We start from the raw sequence: 22,308 nt of genomic DNA, 5'->3' as shown, positions 1-22,308 counted from the left end.
GGATTGATACTGATATGAACTTTAAGTGCTCTCAAAAACCACTTTATGCATTGGAAATTTATCTCAGGGGAATTGGAGATGCTAATAAAACAAATCTTTTATGAAGATAAAAGAAAAAATAAATTTCAAGGACATGCTCATCAAAGGACTCACCAATCACCTCTTAACTTCTCTGAAATATTACTTGCAAATTCGCAGGGCTGAAATATTATCAGTATTTGCATCCAAGTCACAAAATTCAAAGCAATCAAGCATTTTGCATTCCATTGCTGCATAAAAGGAATTAAGAAATGGGGAAATAAAATAATACACTGCTTTTGATGTTTATTAGGTTTACAAAAACTGTACATTTTTTTCTTAAGAAAAAGCATTAACTTAGTACTGGTATCAAATAGACTAAACATTCATTAACAGGAAAATATTCTGATTTTTATTTTTGCACATTATTCTCAAGTACACAATTACAATAATGTCACACATCCCTATATGATTTTCTTTTTATGTATTTTACTTTTTTTACAAAGTGTACAGAGGGAGGGACATACAATATTTAATAGGATATTTCTACAGAACAATAACTTATATTATGTCCTTGTAAAAATCTGTACCTCTTTAAAACATTTAACTGAAACATCCATTTTTTTTAGCTTTGCTAATCAAAATTGTTTTAAGAATTAAAACTAGGTTGTAACTAATGTCAGTACATAACAGTGACTACAATTTCATTTTCTCTTTATACAGACAAATACATTTTATCATATTCACTTGACCAAACCCTTAAATACCTTTTAAAGGTTTCAATATTGTGCTTTAAAAAGAAAAGAACTGTGTATGATTCCAGACTATGTAAGAGAAATATAAAGTGTGTAAAGTGTTGTGTTCTTTATCTTTCAGTTTATTTAAAAAAATATAAATGACCATTCATATTTTCTGTATTAACTTTACAAGACGTTTTAAAATTAATAAATTTCCACTTTCATTTAAGTGTTTTACATTATTTCTAGGAAAAATAAAAAGGGAGATTTTTAAAGGTTCTCACAAAAAAACAGACAGAGCTTTCAAGAATAGCACTGCAGGGCAATGAATCACATAATTGTAAGTTACTTTAAAAAAAAGGGCATGTTATGGGGGCATGTTCCCACTGGGATAAGTCTATGTCTTGGCTTTGACTGGCATTCAGGCTGGAGCCCATACCAGCCTAAAGCACTTGATTTAGAACTGGACTAAATCAATCTAGCACTTTAGAGGCTTGCCAAACACCAAATATTTAGATCTCTAACCCTACTTTTGAATATAAGTATTGATGGCAAAAAGAATGAAAGGTAAAAACCTAACTGTATGAAGATAAGAGTTCCATAATGAAGTGGTAAGGCAGCTAACAAGTGGGAAGAAAACTCCCAAATCTCCCACGACGTGCCAGATACTCATGTGCCAACAGCCAATTTAAGGGACCCCAAAACTGTTTTCTATTCTCCAAGATTCATCTTAACATAAACAAATTCTACTTAACAAGAGTTCATTTTATGAATTTATGACCCTGATTCAGAACTATTTGTTAAAAAATGTCAACTCTCAAAGAAAAACAAAACTGTGAAAGACTTGATATTCCAAATAAGGCCTCAGATTTTCCTCATGCACTTAAAACACACCTTTATCTTCTAATCAAAGCCAACTTGAGTGTTTTTTAAAGTTTGCTAACTGTAACTAAGAAATAGCAGAGCAGGCTGAACTTGCCAAGTGTGTCATAATCAGCACACATTCTCTGGTACATGAAGCCATCGCTTCCTTAGTCCCCCTCACTTGGTGACAAAGAATTCCCTCATGGGCTTCTCAGAGAGAACTGAGGGAGTTATGTCTGGATACTCATTAGCTTTTCAGAAAAATATAAAGGCATGGAGCTGAAGTTGTATGAAAACATTCTATCTAGAAACATCTTAACTTCTATTTTTCAATTACCAAAGATATTTAAAAGAAAATACCTTTATTCTTTAAAAATACTAGTGTCCTTATTTTCCTTCTAATTCTTCACCTGAGTAGTCTCTCTGAAGAGCATGATTTACAAAATGCTCTCTCATGCATCCCTGCATCTTTCGTGTTATTGTAAATTTAATACTTTTCATTATAGATTTTAAACAACTACTACTTGGGGTTGTGTGTATAAATATGTAAGTAAGCAATACACACAGATACATGTTATATATATGTGCATATATATAATTCAGGGTACATTTACATATATAAAGTTGCAAAAGATCCTACGCCACGAATAACCTCTAGGAGATTTCAAAATGCAGTCCTCAATAAGTCTCATTTGTAGCACACAACCATTCCAAGACAAGGCAGCACAGACAGAATAATCAAAATACAAGAGGATCAAGCAAAATTTTTCAATAAAGTTTTCTAAAAGTTTGCTATGCTGACAAAAGATGTAAATACTCCAAAGAAAGCCCCCAAAAAAGTGTATTTTGTCTGCTAAACAAAATGAAAAGTAAACACGAACCCAGCCACTGCTCTTGACTCAGTGATGCCAGGGGTGCAAAAGCTCAAATGGAAACTGTCATTGTCATGTGGTCTGAAAATATAAGCAAGACAAGTAAATGACTTTCGTGTTAGAATAATTAGATCTGACCGTAAAATCTCCCATTTATGTTAGTAGATGTCTCTGACAATTTTATTGTGAGAAATTTATGGGAAAAAAAAAATGAGTCAACATGAATACTTTCAGAGTTACCAATCTAAAGTTACCTTAACTTTAAGTTAAATGGTCTTACAAGAGTACCATCAAGGTAAGCAAGGTAAATATTTAAATAAATATAAAACTTCTAAGATAGAAAAATTCAGTATAGAATCAGGGATTACTTTATTAAAAGCAACTCGCTTGTTGCTGCTTTTCCCCATTTATTAAACAAACTGAATAGAATTCAGAACACACTATTGAACAAAATGTAAAAAAAAAAAGTCAACTAGAAGCAATAATTCTATTTGTACACAGCATAAATCAATATACAGTATTGTATGTGAACGAGACTGATTGGCTTTAAAATGAATTTTCTGCTTCAAGGCCAACATCTCTACAAACGTCTGCAGAAGTACTGTTAGGGCAGGCCAACTTCTTTATGATGTCGCATTATGTGCTGGTTCTTTTCTGAAGGTCTTCGGAACCCTTTCTTGCAGTACTCACAACGGTGAGGATAGTCTTTCGTATGAATGGAAATGACGTGCCGTTTAAAGCCTGAGGCATCTGTAGTGCTATACTCACAGTACTCACACTGATACACTTTCCGGCCACTGTGTGTCTTCATATGCTTTTTAAGCTCATTCTGTTGCCTAAATCCCTTTCTACATCTCTTACACCTAAATGGAAGATCTTTTGTGTGAACTGAGAGAATATGGCGACTTAGAACAAATGGATCTGCAATCTTAAAGTCACAATGTCTACACTGGTGCATTTTTTTACCCTTGTGGGCAGCCACGTGTTTCTTGAGTTCTGAAGGCCTATGAAAGCCTTTATCACACATGTCACACTTATGGGGGTAGTCCTTTGTGTGAACTGAAATTATGTGTCGTTTCAAATCGCTTGAGTTCGAACTCTTGTGGTCGCAATGCAAACACTGGTGTGTTTTGCTTTCTTGGTGGATAAGAGCATGTTGCTGCACCTCTTTGGTATCTGAGAAAGTCAGAAGACAGATGTCACACTTGAATGGCATCTCTTTACTATGCTTAGTTTTTACATGCGTTTTCAAGTTAGAAGAGTCTGCAGACCTATATTCGCAGTACTGGCATTGGTACGGCTTCTCCCCAGTATGGATTCGCATGTGCTTTTTGAGCTCTGACGGGTGCCGAAAACCTTTACCGCACTCCACGCAAATATGAGGAAAGTTCTTGCTGTGGACCGCCAAAAGGTGGCGATTCAACAACCCTTGTTCAGCTGTCTCATATTCACAGAATTTACACTTGTGCATTTTGTTGGCTCCTTTTTCCTTATGCACCATTTTGTGAGTAAACAAAGCCCCAGCATGAGAGAAATGCTTCCCACACTCATCACACTCAATGGCCTTCTCTGCCTTGCTGGTCAGCTTGTGGCTCTCCAGGTGGTTGTGTAAACTTATCTTCTTGTTGGTAGTGTAATCACAGTCAGTACACCGGTACTTCTTCTTGGTAAGGTGTTCAGGATGGTTTTTCATGTGCCTTTTCAAAAAACCTCTCGATTTAAACTTTTTCCCACAAATCATGCAAGGATAGACAGTCAAGGGATGTCCATCAGGGCCAATAATTATTGCTAAGAAAGGAAAGGAAAGGAGCATGAGTGATCAAATCAAGTTCTGTTTTGGTTTCTTCAAGCATTTAAAGTGTGTGTTCTGAACATTATTGGACAAGTACTCCTAAGTTAGGCTATTTGCTACTTAATATTCTTTTTACCATTTTTCAACATAAGAGAGAGAGCAACCTCATCATAAAGAGAGCCTGGTCTGGAAACTTCATTCAGTATGACTGTACCAATCTCACTCCCTCCAGTTTAAAAAAATAAATGAATAAATATGTAACTTCTATCAACTAGTAATTGAAGCTATATCAATTTAGAAATCGGTGGGAAATTATTCATAAAAATAAAGTTTTGTAATCACAATTTCTGCTTTGGTTATTCTAAAAAACATAATTTATGTCAACTTATAGTAAAGCTTAAATTTTAATATATAAATCGGCATACAAGAATAGACAGGAATATGTCACATGAACTGAAGTACTTGTCCTGCTGCTCTGTAAATTATGCCTGCTTTATGCTGACATAATCAGATTCTTAAATATATTAATTTAGTTTTAAAAAGTTAACACTGCAACATATTTGAGGGATTTCTTTTCATTTCCACGTAAAATAACCTAAATTTTGAATTTTTTCATCCATGTTTGATTCATTTCCTGTTACTTTTTATCCAAGGAAATCATTCATGAATATCACTGAATTCTTAAAATTATATTTTCAAATTCAATACACGAAAGTTACACGTGGTCTAGCAGCTAAAATGTCATCACAACACCTCTGCGGATACATACTAGAGTTTCATCTGAGAGCTCGCAAAGCACGCTGCGCTGTGGACTCGTGCGCCCTCACCTGTTTGGTACTGCCTGGAATCAGGTCTTCTCCTTTTCTTTGGTTTTTGTTTAGCCAGCCTGCCGAGCCCAGCAGACTCATCTATGTGCAAGAGGGCACTTGCAGTGCCATTCCGGTTTTCAATTCCATCAGAATTATTACCTAACAATGTGTATTAAAAAACAAAATTATACAGTATTATAAATTATAAAGAATTAGGGATTGTTTACTAACTATAACAATGAAAAGTAAGCCATGATACTCATGAATGACAGAAATTCCCCATTCTAGGTAATGGGTTTTATGACATTTATTATAGCAAGACCGTAGGAAATGCCTAGCTTCCAAATCTAAAAAACATGTCAGCATTTTGCCCCATGGACTCCCTTGCTGTCTCCCAAAATTGTAAAGTCATTGGCCAGACATAATCAAGATGAAAAGTTTCAGCTTGAAAGCCTGTGTACTTCTTGCAGTACTTCCTTCTAAGTAATATACACATGAAGGAAATTCCTGTTAAAAATAAAGACAAAAAGTAGCCTTTATAATCTTCCTCTACTTTGTTCAAATCAAGTAACCCTTACAGGGTAGTGGTATTTCAGAATTCTCAAACCTAAGACCACAGAAACTGTTTTTCAATCATGAATTCATGTTTAAGAACCATCTCAATCCTAAGAGTCGCTATGTGACTTACCGTAAGCTGCTGCCCATGCTATTGGCATGAAGGTTTTGATTTCACTGTCATCGATTTGCTGTTCATGCACGGCGGCTGCTGCCGCTGCTGCTGCAGCATCCTCCTCTCCTACAATCACTTCCATATAAACTTCATCAGCAATCTCAGCAACATCTAAGTAGAAGATTATATAAATTGTTGTGACTAGGTTTACAGAGATCACAGAAAAGATACTTTCATTTGAATTCAGTTAACAAGTAGAAAGAAGGCTCAAATGTTATATGCCTAGAACATAGCTTTCATGTAGTAAGCATTCAATAAATATTTGTTGACTGAATCATTTCTTGGCTTTCACCATAATTTGTTTTTAAAGCAACATTCTAAGCAAACATAATGAGTCACTGATGTTTCCCTTGTTATATGGCACGATAATCTCTACAATAAAGCTACTTGTTTCCTTTACATATTGGCCATATTAAAAAAAAAAAAAAAAGCTACACGAACACAAATTTTCTCCCACAAAAAGGCCACCTACTTACTTAAATCTTCATCTTCTTGCTGAGAGTCGTTGACAGTCATATAAACCATCTTTTCCCTTGGCACACGAATACTGCTGTTCTGATCAAGTAGTTCAACTCCATGATCATTCTCAGGCTCACTCTCCACAATGTCTACGGTGCCACCTATCAGAGAAGAAGATAGCTCCAAGAATTTATGTAAAAATTTCATTTCCACCTGTTTCACTTACTACATCTTACATACTTTTCCATTGCTACATTGGAATCTTTGCTTAAAAGTTATCTTCAGAAAAGATTTCAAATGTTGTCAATCTAAACCACCCAAAAGTAATCAGGTTGAAGTGCTTGGATCAGGATGTATAACAATGCTGAAGGTTTCCTCTTACCTAAGTCATCCTCTCCAGGGTCAGCTTTAAAAATGTACACCTTGATGACTTCAGGGCAAGTGCCATCTACTTTACAAGGATCGATTTCTGACTCTGCATCCATGGTCATTCCAGAGGAACCGTCGTGTTCTATTTTACCAGCATCATCCACTAAAATGGCAGGAAACATATTACAAATAATAATAGCCGATACTTAAATAAAATGTTACCGTTTTCAAAAGTCCTTTTGACAAATATAATCTCTAACTTGATTGACATAAAACTGGATGATGTTACCTAGACAAGTAGACACACATGGTATGGTGGGAAATATGGCTGACTGCTAGGCGAAAGCTAGGTCACGGAGGGCCTTGTGCAACGAGGCAGAGGGGCTCAGACTTGATCCTGATAGGCTGGAGGTTTCTCAATCTGATCAGGTGTCAAAATCTCTTAGGGAACCTAAAAACACAGGACCCAACCCAGCAGGTTCTACAGAATCAGAATCTGCAGGGTTGGAGCCTGACAATACAGATTTAGAGGTACCTTGCCCCAAGGATCCTGATCAGAGTTTTGAGAACCTCTGTTGTAGGTGCTGGGAGACTTTCAAGCAGAGCAGTGACAAGGTCAGATCATCATTTTTGCTATACCATGCTGGCAATAATGCAGCATGCACACGAGTCCAGGAGGAACGTCTGCACTGACTGTAGTAACCCGGAAGTCACTGATGTTCCCAGGGAAAAGCAGTGTAGTGAAGGCTGTATGATGTCAGATTAAGGTGCATTGAGGATTTAATGGAAGGTGTGCATTTCTTCAAGAAGTCTAATTTTAAGATGGAGAACAAAGGGGCAGCAACTAGAATGAGTTGCAGGGTCAAGGACTTTTCTCTTTAATTGATAAAAATACTCACACAAGCTCAGTCTGTGAGAGAATATACAATAGAAAGTGAAAGGCTGAAGCCAGAGAACATGGTGAAATTTCTGGATCAAGATGTCAGAGGAAAAGGGAGAAGCTGAAACTAGGTGCAAAGATGAAAGAATTTTCCTTAAATAGGAGGAGAAATACACTATCCTTCTGAGACTTGAGGAGGTAACCATGGATGAGAATATAGCTACGTCGTGTTTAGGGAATGGGGGAAGGTTGTAATGCAGAGAGTTGGAGGGGTTCATGGTGGCCCCAACCACGGATATGAAATAGGAGGCAAGGGCTTTGGTTACCAGTGAGAGAATGGCAGACTGGGTTAAGAGCTTGAGAAGCTAAAAAAAAAAATCAGCTGAAACAGGACAAGCTTAACAATGATGAAAGTTCAAAGAGACTAGCTGGTTAAACTCTCTGCAACTTAAAAAAAAAAAAAAAGAGGTTTCCTGAACTCTGAACATAACTACCCAAATTCAAGTATCTTGACTATGCTTTATAAAAATGGTTTGTAGGGGGAAAGAATCAGCATTATATCCTTATTTCTGGCCTGATGTATACTTATACTTTTTCAAAACTAAATATTTTTATGACATACCCAGCTGACTGAGCCAATCTTATTTTCTTTAAGATGGCTTTGGAATTTCAAACCGAGGTAGTATTAGAAGGATGAAGATCTCACCAAACTAGCAGGAGAGTCCTGAATAAATCTGTTACATCTTCAGAGAACTCATCTCTGAACAGTTTGATATTGTTGATGAAGCCTGGCCTCTTTTGGCAAGGTTTGTCAAAACTGATTCAATCAGGTACTGGAAAATCAAATGTCCTTGTGTTTACAAAGAACAAGATCAGGGTAGCTGTTTTTGCATACATTAGTATGTCAGTACTCATAAGATAAAACCTTTGATGACTAGACAATCTAATCATTTTGGAGCCTGCAAAATGTCATATATTTACCTGTCACTTGGAGTAAAAGAGCTTTCTATTTGCTTTCATAAATGTGTGGGGAAACACATTTCAAATATACAGGCTTACCTGAGCCGAGCAAAGCTATTCCACTGTTAGACAAAAGTAGAATTCACCTTCAGATTTTCACCTTGAGAATGTGCCCCACTAACTCAACCTATGAAATTAGTCCGAATATGAAATATTACAGAAGTGATTTGTTTAAAAAAAAAAAAAAAACACTTTGATGGTTTGATGGTCCCGTTAAGTACTTAAAATTTCACTGTGATTTTAAAGCTACCATTAAAAATGAATTTCTAAAAACAAAGAAGGCTTCAATAAAACTGAGTCATCATATGTATGATTTCTGCATAAGTGTCTTTTTCTGATGTAGTAATGAAGAACTTGAGCTTTAGAATAAGGCATCTCCAAAATAGAAGAGCATAATTTCTGGAAATCAAGACTACTTCTAATAATAACTACCATTTCCATGGTATTTTGCAATTTCCTTACCATTGCTATGTACTTTTATTTCATTTGATTCTCACTTTTTACAGATAAAGAAAGAAAGGCTCTGAGATGGTATGTGGCTTGCCCAAAGTCAATGAACTAGTGAGGGGCGGGAGAGAGAGAGTGAGGAGGTGCCTGTCTTTAGAACCCAGGCCTTTATTTTTATCTTCTGATTTTTTAAGAAATGTATGTTCACTGTATAAAATTTAGTATTAAAAAAAAACATCACTAATAGTTCCACCAACCAGAGATCCCATCATTATGTTAGTAAATCTCCTTCCCAGTTTATTGGGTTTTTTAAGATAAAATTGGCATCACAGTTTCCTCAGGCCATATATAATAATAATCTTTACATCTCATCCAGCATTTTAAACTTCAAAACTGAAGGAAAATTTGACTTATCAACGATCTCATTAGTAATAGCAAAATATAGGCGTACTTGATCCTGCTTCAAGGGAGCTTCAGTAAAATCCCCTGAAGACTGAAAATCAGGGGATGGTTATTTGCAATGCTAATAGATACTACGGTGTCGAAAAATATAGTTCATTAAGATTTCGGAAAGCCCAGTAGTTTCTGGAAAAGAAAAATTACCGGGGGCAGGGAGGGGAGGCACCACTTCAACTGTCTGTTAAAGGAATGTTGATCTAATTAAAAATCAGCAAAACTAAGCTGATATGGAGAACATTTCATGGAGAATCTATATAATAAGGAATGATGGTAGTCGTGATAGATAATGATAACAACCAACATTTACTGACCACATACCACGTGCCAAGCATGATGCTAAGCCCTTAAAATGTGCCATTTACTCCTCACAACAACCTTATGAAATAAGTAACATTGTTTTGTTATTCTCACGTCTTTAAGTTTCTAAACAAATTCATTATAATTTTTGCCAAGATAGGAAAATACATGGTATTGGATTGCAGTGTAATTCAATTTGTCTAAATTAACATCATAAAAAGAGACATCTTTACCATTTGATCTCTCTCTCCCCAGGTTTCCCACCAAACACCCCTAGACACCGCCCTCAGTCAGCCTTCCTAAAACAAATATCCAGTCACCTTACTCTCTAGCACAGAATGGTGCCCCATTTCCTACAAAGTAAAATACAAATTGCACAGTATAGCAACCAACCTCTGACCAAACTGCCTTCTGCCTTCAGTCTTGTCTCCCTCAGCAGCTCCCACACTATCCCATGTGCCCTGAACTTAAACAATGTTTTTATTTCCATACTTTTATGCTTCTTCAACTTTGCTTTAAATATATATATATATATTTTACTTGTTGTAGAAATTATACAGATTTAAGTATTTTAAAAGTATAAAGAAAATAAAATGTGCTCAAAATCCCACCACGTCGAACTATCAATAGAATTTAGACACTTCTCAGAATATTTAGACATTTACAGACATTTCTCAGAATATACAGATATTTCTCTGAATATAGAACATTCAGACATTTCTCTATGCATATTTATAAATAAAATGATGGAAGAAAGTATGAACAGAGATTTTTTAAATGAAAATTGGATATTATAACATGCTATTTTTAAACAAAAATTATTACATTAGAATATACTTGAACTCAACAAAAAAACAACTTGAACTCCAGAGTCGATCCCATTCCCTTGCTCTCCAATCCCTTGCCCTACCCCTTTTCATTTCATCATACTAGCTTGGCGGACCCACAAACTTAGCTTAAATACAATTTTCCACTTTGCCTCTGTACCAGCACCTAAACAGCTAAATCTGGTTGGAAACACACACACTCACCCCTACTGATGGTTTCACTTTAAATTCATGACTCTGAACCTGAAGTGGACCTTTTCTGCTACTTTCCCCCTCTCCTGTTTTCCACATTCTCCTCTCTCCTCAAATCTCTAATATCACCTCCCCATCCTCAATCTCAGTTGACGATCTTACTTCACTGAGAACAAATCAGAAGAGAGAAGATCCACTGACTACCACACCTACTCACCTACCTGCAACTAAACCTGGCCTGTTACCACAAACCCTCTGTGTTCCTAGCTAAAGCCTGCCCCCTCTTTATTGCTCCAGCACCTCTCCCCCTTCTCCTCCTACACCCTCTACTGGATCATTTTCATCAGCAAAGAAACTATTCTTTGTCTCCCTTTAAAACAAAAACTCTCGATTCCATTTCTCCACCACCTCCATTTCTCCAATTCTTGTCATTCCATATCCTCTAAACTCACTTCAATCAGGCCCATGACTTCACCAAACTGTTCATCAAGGTCACCCGTTCTCAGCACTCATTTGACTTACCCTGGAGCAGCACTCTCCTCTGTGATTCACTTTCCTCACTTGGCTTCCAGGACCCAAGCTCTTCGTTTCCTCCTCCCTCACTGGCCATGCCTCCCTAGTCCTTTGGAGGAGTCTCCTCCTATCTCTTAATGTTGCAAACCCCCGGGCTTAGTCCTTGGTCTGGGTTTATCTACAATCACTCCTTTGGTGATCTCACTCTGTGTTACAGCTTACATTTCATCTATACGCCAACTCTCAGTTTTGCATCTCCATTCTAGTCCTGTTTCCTGAACTCAGATTTGTACATCTTTGATGTCTATCAGACATCACAAAATTAAGCCGCTGCTCAAACGTCCTCTTCTCAGCAAACTCTGACCATGTTTGTAACCCATAATTTTCCTTATACTCCCTCTTTGTTTCCCCCCAAGCACGTATCACTTATACTAGATCACTTATTTATGTCTGGGTACCTCTGCTAGAATATAATCTCCACAAGGGAAAGGTACTGTCATTTGTTTTGTTCACTTTGTTCCCAAGTGCCTACAATACTGCCTGACATAAGGTAAGCACACAATGTTCATTTGTTAAATATATGAATGCTGATCTTAAAGTAAATGTTTAGTCATTATGATCAGTTCTTAATCCTCTAAAGAAAAAATTATTACAAAAACATTAAGAATCATATTTTGCTTATAATACACGAATCAATTTTAAAGCTAGTATCTACTGTCACCCTACTATGAAAGATGTGGAAATTAACACATTTACACACCTCTCCTTCCCAAATATTTTATAGTTAGTTTTATATTAAGTGAATTCAATACTCACTACCAATCCTTTTATCACAGTTTCTCCATTCTAAAGTTCTTTCTATTGCTTGATCCTTTGGTTTGATAGATTCATTACCAAACAGGGCTGTCAAGAAGGCCTACGGGTGCTACAGTCCCTGAGTTCCTTAACACTTGAAAATGTCAGTCCACAGCCTGTACTTGAGGAACAAATTAGCTGGGTATAAAATTCTTAGGTTACATTTTCTCAGAACTTTGTAGACATTGTTCCACCATCTTCTAGCACTGAGTATTTCTGTGTGGATCTCCCTATAATTCTTTATCTTTAAAGTTCATTAAACACCACTATGATTATAACTTGGTGGTTTTATCATTCTGTCAATTTCTTGAAACAAGAAAGGTTCAATCTTTATTTCACAAAAATTTCTTCTATTATAAATATTTTTCTAGTTCGTTGATTGTTCCCTTCTTCTGGAATTTCACTTATGTGTGTTTATCTCCTTTATCTGTCTCCCATATCTATCCATCTTCTCCATAATCATTTTTGTTATCTTTATTTTTTTTTATTATTTCATTTTTGTCATTTCCTAAAGCCCAGTCCCTCTGCCCCTGGTTATATACTGAGGCGTATTTATTCTTATAGTTGCTTCTATGGTGGCTTTTATCTTGATCATATTTTTATTCTTCTCTTCAGCTTCTTCCTGAATTCTGTCAGTTTACTTTCTATTTGCCTCTATTGCCTTGTAATATATTCTTTGAACCTCTGTATCTCTTCTTTGAGTTTTAAAAAAAGAGATCATGTTGTTTGCAATTTCACTGAGCCTATAGGCCAGTGTTAACCAACAGAACTTTCTGTGATGACAGAAATGTTCTATATCTGCACTAGCCACATGTGACTATTGAGCACTTGAAATGTGGTTGGTGTAACTTAGGAACTATATAAATTTTATTTACTTTTAATTCATTTAAACAAATTTAATTAGCCATATGTGGCTAATGACTACCACATTGGAACACACAGGTTTAGACAACTATTGGAATAAAGTCTTGCTCTGTTTCTTTCAGAAATTCTTCTTGAAATATATTAAATAAAATTCAGAGAGCTGAAGAATATGAATCTCCAAGTTCAAAAGGTTCACCGCATGAAAACACAACGCATGAAAAAAGACCCACACCTAACTAAGTGCAACCCTATGATATTTCAGACCAGTAGAGATAAAGAGATCTTTAAAGCTTTCAAAAGAAACACCTACAAAGGAATGAGAATCCAAATGGCATTAGGCTCCTAAACTGTAACACTGATCGCTGGATGATAATAAAACATGCCAACACAAATTCTCAGGGAAAATTCATTTCAACCTACAATTCTGTAGCTAACCAAATTACCAATCAAGTTTGAGGGTAGAATAAAAATATTTTTAGTATACAAATCTATACTCCTTAGGAAGTTATTTCAATATGTGGCCCAGTAAAATAAGGGAGTAAATTAAGAAAGAAGGTGGCATGGGGATCCAGAAAACAGTGGATTAATCTCAGGAAATGAGAGAAGGAAAATTTCAGAAAAATTTCTGTATTATAGTAAGCCTATAAAGCAACTACTTCAGAATGGATCAGAAAGACAGGAAGAGAGGAGTCACTGGGAAAAGGAGGACTCAAAGAAAAACCTAATTGGACAGAGAAGTAAGTCGAACTTGAGGATATATTTCTTAGAAGGCATAAACAATTAAGAAGGGAAAACTCACACTATGAGGACAGAATCAGTCTCAAAGACAAAGTCTAATTAAGCTTGAAATCTATACACCTATAACTAGTACCCAAAAGGAGGACATGGATTCAGTCCCTAAATCCCAGTCTTCCCAGAACCAGAAGCTACCTGACAGATCTTGAAACAGACTAATTTGAAAGAAAAATAAAGATGATTTTACTTCCTAAATAAGTTACCTCAAGAGACAGTCTGAATATGCAAATCTTTTCTAAAGGTTTAACAAGACTCCCAGGTGTGAATGTTAGAACTGATGTCAAGGAGGGAAACCAGTCCTTTTCATAAGACCATACCTCAGTACTGCTGTCAAAGACAGAATTCAGTTCTCTGAACCAAAAGCCTGTTCTAACCTACTCTGACAAGTCCAACAGTCTTACCACCTAATCACTTCAATTTTTTTTTTTTAACCTCTAAACCCAAAATCCAATCAAAAGAAAAACTATAGAATAAAAACTTGATAAGTAGTAACATCCTAAGGGTTCCTGTGAGGGTGAGTGGCTATTTAACAGCGAAGATACAATGGATAGGTAGTTCCTCCTAAAAGGACACCTGGGCTCATGAGCAATTGTTATGTTCCAGACACTGTGGTACGTGGTTTCCCTATATTTCATGAAATCAACAACAATCCCACAACTTAGGTGTTTTATTTCCACTCTACAGATGTGAAACCAGAGCACCTAAAAGACTAAGTAACTTGCAAGAAGCATTCTGCCAACACAGCAAATGTTCTAGCAGACAAATACACTTAAAAATTCACTTTTAGACCTCCCTCTCTTACCTTTCTCCTCAGGAACCCTCTTTTCTGGAGTTAAAATTCCATCTTATTTTTATTATATAGCCTATAAAAGATTTCAAAGAACTGGTTATAATCTGACCTCCTTTAATTCTTGAAACTTTCCTTGAAGAGGTTCAAAAATTTAATGAAATTAGCCTCATTCTGTAGATGGGGAATTAAAGGATCAGAGCCATGCAAGTGCCTGTCCTAAGTCACAGTGATCTCTAGCATGGTATGAGAGATATAATTAATGAAAAATATTTGCCCAATTGCACTGAATTGGTCTAAAACATAGTGAACTAAACCTAGTTAGCCAAAAACTGATTTCTTAATACTATAAATTCTGGCGAAAAAGAAAGGAATGACTATTACAATCCCACCCTGTGCCTGCCTTTACTCAAGAATTCCCTGACGGACAACAGGAAGGTCCCAAAGTAAAGCTAGTCCAGAGTTAGTCTTGCTAGCACAGTGGATGCCACCAGCAGAGAGACTCTGTGTGGACGATAACAATGGCTAGGAGTTACTGACAGGCATGCTCTGTGCTGGATGCCCGGCGCAGGTGCTCTCTAATTCTCACAACCACGCTGCAGGTCAGGTAGTATAACTGCCATTTCACAAATAAGGAAACTAAGGCTAAGGGGAAGTCAGTAACTTGCTCAAATTCATACGGCTATACAGCAGTAGGGCTGGTATCCAAATGGAAGGCTGGCTGACTCGAAGCTGCAGGAACTGTTTTCATACACCATGTTGCTTCTCTAAGATCCTGAAAGGAGAGGCATATTCTCTCTCTCCCTCTTTCCTCCTCTCTCTTTTCCCTCCCCAACCCCCTTTATCCCACAAAGTAATCATAAATCTGTTCAAAGGACAAGCTGTCAGAGGATTTTGTCTAGGTCTCAAGCAGATAAACAGTAAATATGAATCACAAGGCCAATCTGAAGCTCCAATTACTTCTAAGGCTCTCAAGATATAAGACCTTTTATCCAATCTTTTCACTGGTGGGGAGAGGGGAGGACTATAACATCTTTGCCTTATTTGAGCACTTTATTCTTGGCATAAATCTGACATCCAGATTGAACATTAAACTGAAAACTCTTAATTCATTAATTTTAGTGTTCATTTCTAAATAAATCTCAGAGTACCTACAATAAAGACACTAATTTTAGATGGATTAACAGAAACCTTTTTGGATTTTATCAGTACAAGCTTAAAGCTTGTTCAACACAACTCTAAAATATTCTTAATTCAGTAAATAAGACTTTTCTCAGTTTAGAAATATTCCCATGTGGATATGTATCTGTAAAATTCTAAAATTTAATCCATATTCTATTTCCTAAACATATCATGAACCAGTATCTGCCAAACTCTACTGATAGATCTTATTTCAAACTAGCACCATCTGTTTCTTACCTGGACTACTACAACAAGCTCCCGTAGTGTACTTTTTGTTCCTGATTTTACTCTTACCTTGTCCGCTCTCACAACTGCCATTAAGATTACCTTTCTAAACTATAAATCTAAGCATGTTGTTATTAATCTGCTTACAACCTTTAACAGCTCTCCAAATCAAAAAGGTAAAGCAGGCTTCTTAGTGTATTCAAGGGCCTTTACGACTTGGGCCCTGCCTATTTTGCCACTCTTATTTCCCACCATTTCTTCCATTCGCCTCACCAAAGACATCGTTTGCACCCCAAAGAAAAAGTCTCTGAACACTCAAAGATCTTTCACATCTCCCTGCCTTTAAATATGCTCTCCTCTCTGCCATTCCTCCCTCCTCAGCCACCCACTGAACATTTTATTCATCTTTCAAATTGAGTTCACCCCAAATTATTTTTTCAAAGATGTGATAACAGCATTATTACTTCATTTCTTAAAAAATCCTTGTCTTTGAGAAATACATACTAGAATACTTATGAACAAAACGATATGTGGAATTTACTTCAAAATAATACGGGAGGGAGGGAAATGGATAGGAGTAGAGATGAAATAAATTTAGTTGTCTTCAACCAAGCTTCCACAGAACTTTGCTTTATAACACTTTCATAGCATTTAGCTCACTCAAGTGTACCCCAAATTTCCCACCATTCCCCCCCTCAGTGCTTCCAAAATACTTTATGTATCCAGTTATATATCTTTTCACACTCAACTGTAATTACCTGTTTCTGTTTGTCTTCTCTCCAGGACTGTGAACAATACAAAGCCAGGGACTCTCACTGTTTAGCCCTAACAACTAGTAAGGTTCCTAGCTTATCATGGCTGATCAATAAATGTTTTCGAATGAATAAAGACACAAGAAAAGTAAACATGGGCAAGAGTAAAAATAATAGTTTATATATGATTCGTTTTCCTCATGTAAACAAATTAAAAAAAAAATAACATTTTTTAGGTAGAAAAACAGTGGAATAGGGTTTGGAAACTGAGTGGCTTCTGCTAAAACAAGTCAACTAAGAAAATATTTAAGGCTCCCCAAAATTATTTCCTAACATTGTTGAAATTGGGCATTCGATAATATTGTAAATTTTAGTAATCACTGGAATTCTATTTACCTCCTCCATCCAGCAATAAGCACTATTTATCCCAAACTCTACTGCTTTATAGTATTAACTTTATACACACATACATATAAACACATACACACACACACGAAGGAAGGCAATACAAAAGTGGAGAGAGAGTAGATACTTCGGAATAAAACATACTTGATTTCAAATCTTCACCCTAAAGCTAGCTGGATGTGTAACCCTGGACAAGTTACTTAAACTGAGCCTCAGTTACTCAATCTGTAAAATGGTGATAACGTCAACATTATAAGATTGTTGTAAGAACAATAATATATATTAAATTCTGGCGCACAGATACTATTTATTGAAGGTTTACTATTACCTATTTTTATTGTTACCAACTTGTTACAAATCTCCAAGTAAATAATCTTTCTTGGGATAAAAAAGCTTAAGTTTCAAAAAATTTTTTAAATTGTCCACATTGACTTGATAACAATCAAACCACAAATACAATCCTAAATGTTTTTTCCCCTGAAAAAAGAGCTTTATTAACAACAAACCTTACCAAACGAAATTTATGTCTTCTGATGGAAATGCCAATTGACTCAAAGGTCATTAGAAGATGGGTCTGATGCGTCTGAAAGTATTTTGCACACATTAGCACCGAGCTCTTCCTTGAAATATTAATTCAAATGGACTTAAATTATATATGTGCCACCAGGCCAAAAGAGTTTAATAAGCATTAGCTAAGAACTAACCAATCTAATGATTTATTAACATTCAGCTTGTATAAAAGCAGTTGCATACTGTAGAAAATAGTGTTTTGGATAGAATTTTCTCTTAGTTGAAAACTCTTTGGCCTTAAAACGTAAAAACAACTAAATGGAGAGAACACAGCTATATTATTACTTCACACTCACTGGCATCAAAAAGTTTTATTAAGGGCCAGCGCCGTGGCTTAGCAGTTAAGTGCGCGCGCTCCACTACTGGCAGCCCGGGTTCGGATCCAGGGTGCGCACTGACGCACCGCTTCTCCCGCCATGCTGAGGACACATCCCACATACAGCAACTAGAAGGACGTGCAACTATGGCATACAACTATCTACTGGGGCTTTGGGGAGACAAAAAAAAAAAAAAAAGGAGGAGGATTGGCAATAGATGTTAGCTCAGAGCTGGTCTTCCTCCGCAAAAAGAGGAGGATTAGCATGGATGTTAGCTCAGGGCTGATCTTCCTCACACACACACAAAAAAAAGTTTTATTAAAGTTATGGTCTGCACAAAGTAAAATTTCCAATTTTATAATCAACATGTTAAAAACGGTGACATACTTTCACTTATCCAAACTAGTTTAAAGAGTTCTAAGCTTAAATTATTTGCTATAATTTTTGTTAATCTCTTTTAAAACTACTTAACTGAAAGCACTTATTTTATTAAAATATGTACTAGAAATGAAGCATCATATATGTCTACATTAGAATAGAGACCCTCTAGCCAAGTGTTCAGTTTTTGGCAGGAGTGACCCCATGCTCCAGGAGCATATTAGTTGTTTCCTTTGATGTTACTATAGAAGGTAGGCACACATATCCAAGGGCCCTTGTTTTCCATAAGAACATATTATGTCACCATCACTTATTAATTTTGCTAAACCTTTAAAACTGAATTATGCATTTTTGCCTGGACTTTAAAATTTAGACTTTAATATTTAGGGTAGTAAATTTTGCAAATTCACTACCCACTCGTGACAGTATGAAACTAGTATAAGAATAGACATATAGATCAATGGAAGAGAATTCAGAGTCCAGAAATAAACCCTCACATTTACAGTCAATTATTTTCAACAAGGGTGCCAAGAACATTCAATGGGGAAAGAATAGTCTTTTCAACAAATAGTACCAGGACAACTTAATATCCACATGCCAAAGAATGAAGTTAGCTCCTTACCTCACACCATATACAAGAATAAACTCAAAATGGATCTACTCTAAATGTAAGAGCTAAAACTACAAAACTCAGAAGCAAACACAGGGATAACTCCTCATGACCTAGGATTAGGCAACAATTTTTTTTTTTAAGTGCTAATCAAATGGAATTTTTCTTCTTTTTTTTTTTTTTTTGTGAGGAAGATCAGCCCTGAGCTAACATCCATGCCAATCCTCCTCTTTTTGCTGAGGAAGACCGGCTCTGAGCTAACATCTATTGCCAATCCTCCTCCTTTTTTTTTCCCCAAAGCCCCAGTAGATAGTTGTATGTCATAGTTGCACATCCTTCTAGTTGCTGTATGTGGGACGCGGCCTCAGCATGGCTGGAGAAGCAGTGCATTGGTGCGCACCTGCGATCCGAACCCAGGCCGCCAGTAGCGGAGCGCGCGCACTTAACCGCTAAGCCACGGGGCCAGCCCAACAATTTCTTAAATATGACACCAAAAGCACAAGCAGCAAAAAAATATATAGATAAACTGGACTTCATCAAAATTTAAAACTTTTCTGCATCAAAAGACACCATCAAGAAAGTGGAGACAACTGACAGAATGGGAGAAAATATTTGCAAATTATATATCTTATAAGGGACTTGTATCTAGAATATATAAAGAATTCTTTCAACTCAATAATAATAAGCCAAATAATTTAAAAATGGGCAAAGTATCTGAATAGACATTTCTCCAAAGAATATATACAAATGGCCAATAAGCAAATGAAAAGATGCTCAACATCATTAGCCATTAGGGAAATGTAAATCAAAACCACAACAGGATACCACTTCATATCCACTAGGACGACTATGATCAAAAGGACAATATTAACAAGTGCTAGAGAGAATGTGAAGAAATTAGAACCCTCAAGTACTGCTGGTGGGAATGTAAAATGGTGCAGCCGCTTTGGAAAACAGTCTGGCACTTCCTCAAAAGGTTAAGCACAGAGTTACCATATGACCCAGCAACTCCACTTTCACATATATACCCAAGAGAAATGAAAACATATATCCACAAAAACTCGTACACAAATGTTGATATTATAGTCATAACAGCCAAAAAGTGGAAACAACCCAAATGTCCAACAACTGATGAATGGACTAAAAAGTATACCCATACAATGGAATATTATTCAGAAATAAAAAGGATCAAGTGCTGATAGATGCTACAACATGGATGAACGTTGAAAACATTATGCTAAGTGAAAGAAGCCAGTCACAAAAGACCACATATTATAGGATTCCATTTATATGAAATGTCCAGAACTGACAAATCTACCAAGACAGAAAGTACAGTAGGGGTTGCTTCATTGGAAGGGACGGAGAGGGTTAACGGGAGTGATAGCTAAAGGGTATGTGGTTTCTCCTTGGGGTAATGAAAATTCTCTAAAATTGATTGTGATGATTCACAAGTTTGTGAATACACTAAAAACCATCGAATTGCACACTTTAAACGGGTGAATTGTATGGTATATGTATAAAGCTGTTAGCCCCCAAAAAAGTTTATTTCAACACTTAAGTTGAATATAGGATTAGAAAGGAACACAATTCTCACTCATCTTCAAGCCTAACTGTTCCAATTAAAAGACATGGGTGATGTCCACAAGGTCTAGAGTGACATCTCATTAATTATGTTAATATCAGAGGCACCAAAAGAATATTTTGTTTCCTGCAGCTGTTGTAAGGCAGTGCCTGACTCATCATCACCAGATCTTCTGCAACTTTCCCTATTGTACAAACTGATGTTTCACAAAATAGCATCTTGATTATACAGCTGCAAAGTGAAACTCCAGGAGGTCGAAGACCACTGCAAACAAATTAGGGATGTCTGGCAGCTGTCTCAGATTAAAGGAGAACTAAGAAACAACCTGAGTAACAAGTGGATGACTCAAACACTCCACCTCTTAGAGCGCCAGAAAATTCCTAAGTGCCACAAAGCAGTACCACGATATCTAGCCTGAAGAGAACCAAGTAAGAGCCAGTAGCTACTGGCAGGGAAGATACATATCATTAATACCTTGGGTGACGCATGATGTCCAGACTTTCAGCTATAGCATTAGTATATTCGTTTATTCAACAAATATTTCACACCTAATATGCACAGGGTTTCATGGGGAAGATACATAAGTAGCTAAGATGCAGCAGACGGTTCCTGTCCTCAAGAAACATACACTCAATTTAGAAGCAATCATAATCTAGACTGCAAAGACTAGACGAAGAGGTCATCTTGACCTCAAAGGCAGCTATACTGTGACAAAGAGCATTTGTGTCAATATACACTACCACAATGCTATAAAGAATGAGGATTGATACTTCATCATTTTACATGAGACCTTCAGGGGGAAGAAATCTGCCAAGATGGACACTAAAAACTTTATAAAAACTACTTATTAGGCTCTTAGATTCAACGACTTACTGAAATTTCTAAAGAGAAGAGTATTTGGGCTTCTGTTCATGCTCTTCTTTGACTTATTAAGTGATGAATAAATATCATAGGAATTCAGAGATACTACCATCTCTCATCATATTATGAAAGCATTAAAGTTGACCACTAATAATGGCATCTCAGCAGTCTCTATCACAGATAAAATCAGGCCATAGTTCCTCTATACGCTTACCACAAGGCCCTTGTCAATCCTAAATTTCTGAAATCAATATAGGTTGTAAGTTAAAATGCAGCATAAAAGAAGTAGCTTTACTGGGAGGTAGAAACAAGAAAAATGCTAATTAATTCCAAGGCATCCAACTGGTTTGATTCCAAAGCCAATAGTAAATTAAAGTTTATACCATGATCATTACTTTGAAGGAAAAAGGGATGATGTGTGGAGGGAAGGAAAAAAGAGTGAAGTGCTTATATAATAGAGAAAAGATACTACCAAAAGTCACCATCTCTAAACCCAATTTAAAACCAATCCAACTATTTCATTATAGTAAAATAGGGGAATAAGATAACTTGTGTGTGTGTTCTTTGTATTCTTTGAGCTTGGATGTGACATTCTATTCTAAAAGGAAAGGAATAAATTATCACTGTATTATTAAACTATATATTACATACATGTATACAAAATACACTAAAATATACTACAATAGCAGTTTGTGACCATCCAGATTTACTTTTTCAGGAATGTTAAAATCTATGTAAATTTAGCATAAACCCAGGGCCGAAAAGAAAGATGACTATATATAAGATTTTCAATGAAAATTTTACAAGTCTGGACTCTGTAATACAATACACGAACCTAGT

General features: G+C 36.3%; 1 protein-coding gene across 3 annotated transcripts in view; it reads right to left on the bottom strand.

The window, feature by feature from the left end:
• Positions 1-407: 407 nt before the first annotated feature.
• ZFX (zinc finger protein X-linked) overlaps positions 408-22,308 on the bottom strand; it is a 49,167-nt gene continuing 27,266 nt past the window's right edge. For all 3 annotated transcript variants that reach the window (XM_058535585.1, XM_058535586.1, XM_058535587.1), the window contains exons 4-8: positions 6,664-6,813; positions 6,299-6,442; positions 5,781-5,933; positions 5,111-5,251; positions 408-4,279 (exon numbers count right to left, since the gene is read on the bottom strand). In XM_058535585.1, coding sequence (XP_058391568.1) covers positions 3,096-4,279; positions 5,111-5,251; positions 5,781-5,933; positions 6,299-6,442; positions 6,664-6,813 — 1,772 coding nt within the window. In that variant the 3' untranslated portion in view covers positions 408-3,095. The remainder of the gene's footprint in view (positions 4,280-5,110; positions 5,252-5,780; positions 5,934-6,298; positions 6,443-6,663; positions 6,814-22,308) is intronic.

This window comes from Diceros bicornis, chromosome X (genome assembly GCF_020826845.1).
Source record: "Diceros bicornis minor isolate mBicDic1 chromosome X, mDicBic1.mat.cur, whole genome shotgun sequence".
In the NCBI taxonomy this organism is placed as follows: Eukaryota; Metazoa; Chordata; class Mammalia; order Perissodactyla; family Rhinocerotidae; genus Diceros; species Diceros bicornis.
The sequence above is the reverse complement of the archived record's forward strand: the minus strand, read 5'-3'. Positions and strand labels throughout refer to the sequence as shown.